General features: G+C 41.2%; 1 protein-coding gene across 1 annotated transcript; it reads left to right on the forward strand.

The window, feature by feature from the left end:
• The first annotated feature begins 798 nt into the window (after positions 1-798).
• Positions 799-4,776, forward strand: clpp (caseinolytic mitochondrial matrix peptidase proteolytic subunit). The gene is made up of 7 exons (XM_069674310.1): positions 799-881; positions 1,864-1,965; positions 2,228-2,299; positions 2,378-2,474; positions 3,272-3,459; positions 3,549-3,654; positions 3,988-4,776. The coding sequence occupies exons 1-7, from the start codon at positions 870-872 to the stop codon at positions 4,212-4,214; spliced, it is 804 nt and encodes a 267-aa protein (XP_069530411.1). The 5' UTR covers positions 799-869; the 3' UTR covers positions 4,215-4,776.
• The last annotated feature ends 2,845 nt before the right edge of the window (positions 4,777-7,621 follow it).

Consider the following 7,621-nt stretch of genomic DNA (forward strand, 5'->3'; position numbering starts at 1 on the left):
TTCACCACACCCACAGACACACACACACACACACACACACACACACACGCACACATGCAGAGTCATATCATTGGTTCAAAGTGCAGTTGATGGTTAATAAAGTTAAATCATTGTAGTCTATGGTGGAGATAGTATTTACATTCTTTAATACTGTAATTTGTTAATTTCCAATTACTTTAATAATAATAATAATAATAATAATAATAAAAAGGTTTTGTTTTACTACTGTTGTTACTGTAACATGCATATTGCAGTGCATCATATTTGACAAACTTTTATTCTCTAACACCTTAATCTGTAAAATGACGTGTTTTGTTTATTAATCTTAAAGCCATATAAAGAATAATATTTTACATATCTTAAATAAATATTTTAATATGAACTGTTTCTTAATTTATTGTATTTTACTTATATGTACTTCTTTAAAGGGTATTGCTGTTTATTGCATTCTCTTTTAATTATATTGCTGTGTTTATTCGTAAACACCGTAACACCAAGACAAGGTCCATGTATGTGTAAACCTTGCAGTGTTTATTCTGTGCAATACACGAGATTGTGATTTCCTAAAAGACAGGTAATCAAGTAAACAAAGAGGATGAAACAAGTATTTTAAAAAAATATATGTTTTCATATATGGGTTGATTATTTATAGTTTAATAAAGTTGGCTATTTTGTGTGGAAAATAACTGGAGTTTGGTCCATAGTTGGTGAGAAGGCGCCAAAAACCACCCAGCAGAGGGCGCTAATGCCATAGTGTAGACTACAATTATCAGCGAAGAAGAAGAATGAAGTTCAAAGGTCAAAGTGGAATTGTTTCCGGTTGAGCTTGGGGTCACACAGAGGGGGAGTGAAACCTAAAAGACTTAAAAATGCTGCTACGGGTGAGTACTAACTATATTTTACCGGAACATTCCTGTCAGAGGGACGGAATAAAATTTAGTTTCAGATAAAACCGGCGGGTTGTGTTGTTATTACGGCAGGTCGTGTTGCGCGTGTTAGCTTGAAGTTAGCTTGTGTAACGTTGCTTCATGGCATCACCTCTAAATCTGTCAGCTGCTCACTGTAACGTTACTGATGTGCTCTCTCGTACGAACATAGATAATAAAGTACCTTCCCAGAAGACAACAAACTAAACAAGACATAATAATAAGTATTATTATATCGACAGACCCGTGTCTTTAATCACTCGTTGTTGTTCTGAGGTTGACATAACAGGAGTGTTATGCACACTGTGGCCACTTGCATCAGAATCAGAAATAATTTATTTTTCCCTTGTAGGATATCCGGAAGTAATTGTAGAAGTGTGTTTAACGTGACATCACAGAACCGTTGCCTTTTTAAAGATAGTAAGGGTTTTAACTGTTTACTGGTACAAATAAGTACACAGGCATACATGGCACTGCATTTCAAAAACCGTTTTAAGTTAATTTGCGCATCTTGTTGTCAGAAGTCCTTTAGCAAATTATCTGATTTTAATGTCTATACATAGTGGTTATAATACTGTTAAATATTCTTTTAAAAAGGTATTTGTTTAATAAAGCAGCCAGTTGAGAAACTCTGCAGAGTCATATCAGTGCAAAATCCACATAGAAAAGATCTATAGACAGCCTTATTGTTAATCTGTCAATTATTCCTCTCTCAAATCTGCATCAGCATCGCTCTCAAAAATCCTGTATTAACCATGCTCTATTATTTATTCTAATTTTATGCAATATTTATCATTTAGTTAAGTTATTTTCTATGTAAATCAAGCCTGTTGTTTAACCTGGGGGAGATAGTTTCAATGACTTTTCTTTTGACTTTTGTGAAAAATAAACCTCAAATAGAAACCATTGTGTGTTTCTGGGTGTCTGTGTCTTCTAGAGGGCGTTACAAATCGGAGGCCTGACACTGAAACACAGCAGGTCCATCCACCACAGTCCTGTATGGAGGAGTCCTCTAATACCCATAGTTGTGGAGCAGACGGTGAGTGACATGCCTTACACTGCTGAGCTGTTTTTTGAAGCTGCCATGGGTCCTAATGCGCAGTGTGCTAGACACAGCATCTTCACTATATGAAATTATTGTCTGACCAATATTGGTGGAAAATGTAAACATAAAATGAGCCAATTCACAAGTCGGGTAAGCTGGTTTCAGGTAGATTTTTACTGGGAGTTTTACGTTTGTTGTTCGTAGCGACAAACATTCCTGAGAAGAAAAACATTCTGTGTTTTTTGTTTGTTTCCAGGGGAGAGGAGAACGGGCGTATGACATCTACTCTCGCCTGCTGAGGGAGAGAATCATCTGTGTGATGGGTCCTGTAAGTGTCTGCTGTGATCAAACCTCTCATTTTCAAAGTGATACATGTTCTTACTCTCTCCTTCTGCCCTCTGTTCAGATTGATGACTCTGTAGCCAGCCTGGTTATCGCCCAGCTGCTCTTCCTACAGTCAGAAAGCAACAACAAACCCATCCACATGTACATCAACAGTCCCGGTAAGACAAGCAGAGACGTGCAGTCAAAATCTGATGCAAATAAATACATGAACACATCTTGAATATGAGGGGAAAGGTGATTTCAAAAGTCCTCCAATACAAATGAAAGTAGAATAAACAAAGTGAATTAATTTTTCTATTTAATTTCATGTTTTAACTCTTACTGGTTATTGTGTTTCCTTCCTTTGTAACCTGATCTTTGAACCCTCCTTTTTTTCTTTGAAAGAAATTTAGTATTTGGCTCGTCTTTTCTTTGTAGACACAGACTCTGACACGTGTGGTCGATGTGATATTAAATATTATATCCTGAGTTTTTGTTGTTCATGTTGTCATCTTCTGCAGAAAGACTGACATGAGACCATTACCAGATCAATTTGACTCAAGCTAAAAATCATTTTCCGCCGTTATTTCTTCTTTGATAATAAACAGATGAACTTTTATAAATGCAAATCTTTTGGGAAAAAAAGACAATTGGAAGCACAGAATGAACTTTGAAGGTACAAACTCTTCTTGCAGTAATGCAGGCTTAAATTGTCCCTTCTCAGTCATTGTATATGTTCAGCCTTCAGCTTTTCTGCTCTTCCTTTCAGGTGTTCAAAGTTTTAATATTCAGTTTCCTTTTTCTTTTTAGCATTTGATTATTGCCTGAAGGAGAATACATTATAATAGACTATACACCAGTTTCTCTTAATGATTCGTCCCTTTTTAACTGAGATTCTGGGTTAATAAATCTTGCACGTTTGAGCCGATAAAATGAATATATTGATTCCTTTTTATTCCGTCCCTCTCCCCTCCAGGCGGCGTGGTGACAGCAGGCTTGGCCATCTACGACACCATGCAGTACATCCTTAATCCCATCTCCACCTGGTGTGTCGGACAGGCAGCCAGTATGGGCAGCCTCCTCCTGGCAGCAGGGACATCGGGCATGAGGCATTCACTACCCAACGCCCGCATCATGGTCCACCAGCCTTCAGGGGGCGCCAGGGTAGGGTGGTCTCCTTAAATACTGATCTGAAATCAAGACAAGGGTGATTACAAAGGATGAAAGTCACAGCTGCTTTTCTGCGTGTGCAGGGTCAGGCCACAGACATCGCCATCCAGGCCGAGGAGATCCTGAAGCTGAAGAGACAGATCAACACCATCTACGCCAAACACACGGGGCAGCCGCTGGAAACCATCGGTGGGTTTAAACTTAAACTTTATTACATGTTATAACTGAAAGAAACCTTAGCTCAGGACGGTGCAGTGCTGTCACAAGAGAAAACTACTCACACTTTACACTCCACGTGTGCTCGTGACACCTGCTCATGAAGAGTTGAGACTCAGATGTGGCTCTCACAAACTGCTCACATCAGCGTTGTGTTTACTGCTTGCATCTACCAAGAGGTCTAAAACATCAAACAATTGAGCATTTGGTTGACGATTACACACTCCTGTGCATCTGTAACATACAGGATGTTTACATTTACCTCTGTGACGTTACAACAATAAATAACAATAAGTCTCCCTTCAGAGAGTGTGATGGAGAGGGATCGCTACATGAGCCCCATGGAGGCTCAGGACTTTGGCATCATCGACCGGGTCTTGGTCCACCCGCCCCATGCCGGCCAGGATGAGCCTGAGCTGGTCCAGAAAGAGCCGGCGTCTGCAGCCAGTCCCTCCCCACAGCCGGAGTCCACAGCCCTAGAGACGGCCTCCCCAGGGACAAACCCCCCCTCCTCATACAAACCTGAGCCCTGAACGCACCACGGCACAGCTGACTGGATTTCCCGAGAAGCCGAGCCCGTACGGTGTGTTTCTCTTGTCTTAAGTGGATTCTCCCCCCCACCCCCCCACCCCCCCAAACCAACATAACAACACTCTGAGTCGGCCCATGTGCAGGAATCATGTGCAGGAATCATGTGCAGGAATCATGTGCAGGGATCATGTGCAGGAACCATGTGCAGGGATCCCCCAGTAGAGACACATTTTCATATGAAGTGAACCGTTTGTTACAGTTTTTAAAATAGTTTTTCTCTGGTCAACGAAATAAAATAAAATGTGACAGATGGCTGAAAAACAGTCGGTCTGCCATCTTTTGACTGAACACACACAAACAGTTTATGACTCACCTCTGACGCACACTCTTTATTTCAGCAGAGCTTATCTGTAACGTCACAGCGAGATAGGAGGAAAGAGGGAAGCACATGTAGACTATGAAGCCGTGTTGGTCTGTACCTCCCTGCTGCAGATACTGAAGAGTGGAGAGGGCCTGTATGACCTGTATTTCAATACTCATATTTTTAATAAATATGATCCTTTTGACCACAGAACATGGACTACTTGTTCTTGATCTATAATCTTTGCATTTCATATTTAACTCCTTCCTCCTCTGCAGGCAGTAGCACCGCCTCCTCTGCAGCGCTGTGAGATCGGTGGAGTTTGGGGACCATATTCAGATAAAGCTCTGCAGCTGCTCAGTGAAAGGGCACTGTTGCTCTTACATCTGTGTAGAGTTAAAAAAGAGATGGAAAAATACGGCAAATAAATTGATTTAAAATCTACAAACGTTTAATTTCACATTTGATGGATAATACTCTTTAAAGAGCACGGCTGCTTACCTAAAGGAAACGTCTGGATGAACGTTGACCTTTTCGACGAGAATTTGAGCTTCCTGTGCAACTTCACTTGTTCCACTGTAAAAGTAAAGACGGATAATTGTAGAAAATACAATAACAGTGTAGAAACAAGTAATAAAGCTATGAAGCAGTCAGAATAGGGCTGTTGAGGAGAACTCATTTTTGGTTAAAGATTCGTGAGCTGTGAGCGTCCTGGTCTGAAGAGATCAGACATCTGTTGCCTCCGCTGCTCTGATCACATCCCTGACAAGCTAAAGGAAACACTCGGCATATAAAGTTGCTCGGTGATGTTTCTAAATGATGTATCATGGGAAGGAGGGGTTGCAAGTTACAAATAATCAATTTTATATTCTCAGATGATCCCAGTTAAACTCGAAATACAATTGAAAAATTGCTGACATCCACTTCTATTCTAATCTATAATTGTATCAGTGTTTTTGTAAATGTATTTTTCTCTCCCTTTATTTGCTACGGCCCTTTGAGCAGGACATGACACACGGCACAAACACTGAGCATCCAATGTCTGCCTGCTTCTTATTCAGAACTGTGGTGCCTTCTTAAGCTCACCTCTGTTTGAGACACAACATATCCTGTAAGTCAGAAACACGTCACTTACCAAAAGAAGTTATCAAGTTATCACAACTTAAAATGTGCTCTGAGTTATTGAAGAGCTCTCCCAACACGTCGCCTACACGCCGCCCGGTGAGCAGTGTCATGGTTCTGTGCTCACATCACTGTAAGTTTTTATTAAAAGACCAACGTTCTGTTGAAAATGTTCTAAACGGACTTGAAGAGCCAAACAGAACAAAGATTTCACACGTAAGTGCCCAACTGTCAATCAGTTATCGCTTTCATACCCGATGGCCACCGGGAGCAGTTTGGGGTTCAGTCTCGCCCAAGGACACTGTGACATGTAGCCTGAGGGAGCTGGGGATCGAACCGCCGACCTTCCGATTAAAAGAGGACCAACTCTACCACTGAGCCACAGCCGCCACTATAGCAGGCGGTTCATACTTTTACATGATACAAAAGAAAGGGCAGGAATACCTGTCTAGCCTTAATGTAGGTTAGGCTAGGTGACAGTGTTGTTTGCTAGCTGACATTAGTCGTGTTTGTTCGTGTGTTAGCATGTTTGTTGTTTCATGTATTTGCCAACACTACCTGTTTTTCCAACCTCCTCCTAGCTCACATCACCGGTTTATAATTTCAAACGATACAATAGAAAGAAAAGGATGCCGAGCTCGCATGTTAGCTTGGTATCAGTATGTATTCTAGCTCGTGTTAGCCAACATTAAAGTAATTGTAATAGTGTTAGCTCATAAGTGATAGCTTTTTAGTTAGCTAGCGCTGTTTTTGAAGTGATACATGGCTGATACTGCTGCCCTTCTGTTTAGATACTGATGTACCGTGAGGCTACATCCATATGAGTAATCAATACTTTACTGTAGAAAGAGATCTGGTACTCTCTCCATCACTGATCACATCATCATTCAGGTCAAATAAAGCACCAGCAGCTTTTATCCCAGACAGTATCTAACTCTGTTCGATGTCATGGACACAAACCGTAGAAGACTAATTACCTTCTATTAACAAAGACTTTATAATACTTCAGTGACTTCTTACAACTCTGGATCAAATTAGGCCACAAAGCCAAGAGTCTTGTTTTTCACACTGCTTTGAATTTGGCGTCTGTAACATGTTTAAAAATATTCCCCTCCAAAGCCACCACACGGAGGAAATCCCAGCTCGTTTGTGTGCTTGTGGGATGAAGTCTGTCAAACTGCTTGTGTGATTTATTTCTGGTCAGAGAAATGTGACAGAGGGCACAGCTTCATTTAAAGATGTTTCCACACACATGTACAGACTGGGAAGTTTGGACCTTTGTGATCTGGTTCTGGATTGAACTTTTGTAACAGCTCTGACATCAGATGAAGACAACATGGAGGGACAAACGGCTGCGTCTGAGGTGAGACATTCATGACAAAGGCTTTATTACCACCACAATGTGTATAACCCACTGATGTTCTTTACATCAGTTACAGGTGTGTTATGAGCCAGCAGGGACCGTTGGTAATAATCTTTAGTTAAGTTCAGTAGGTACGGGGAAAACAGGGAGGTAATAACACAGTTCAGTCCAGGATAACGCTTAAAGCTGTCTGATTCTTTATACTAGGCCGGAGGCTCAGGTTGGGTGAGCCGACAAGGAAATAGGTGAGTGTCATATGGAGGCTGCCAATACACTTGTGCAACAGTTCAAATATGGGCAGCAGTACAGTGGAGGAGCAGGGAGGGGATGTGGTGGAGGAATCAGAAGGTGCAGAACCAGGTAAGCACTCAGCAGGCAGGCGACGTAGGACATGCCAAACAAAAGCCTAGAAGAAGAAGTCCACAAACCAAAGGAGGACCTAACCGTGGATATATTTGCTCTAACTTGACTTACAGTTACACTTTTTCACACAAGGGGCCACTGAAGGTACATTTCTGCACATGTTGAATTACAGTACGTTCTGTGAGTAAGTGAGTGAAACA

The sequence above is a fragment of the Semicossyphus pulcher genome, unplaced genomic scaffold (genome assembly GCF_022749685.1).
Source record: "Semicossyphus pulcher isolate SPU_LCO1_2020_fin unplaced genomic scaffold, fSemPul1.0.p SCAF_23, whole genome shotgun sequence".
Lineage (NCBI taxonomy): Eukaryota > Metazoa > Chordata > Actinopteri > Labriformes > Labridae > Semicossyphus > Semicossyphus pulcher.

Bases quoted from the DNA above. Each gene is read 5' to 3' on its own strand.
- clpp (XM_069674310.1), top strand. The intron at 2,475-3,271 runs GTAAGACAAGCA...TCTCCCCTCCAG, and splicing joins CATGTACATCAACAGTCCCG to GCGGCGTGGTGACAGCAGGC. The intron at 3,655-3,987 runs GTGGGTTTAAAC...GTCTCCCTTCAG, and splicing joins GCAGCCGCTGGAAACCATCG to AGAGTGTGATGGAGAGGGAT.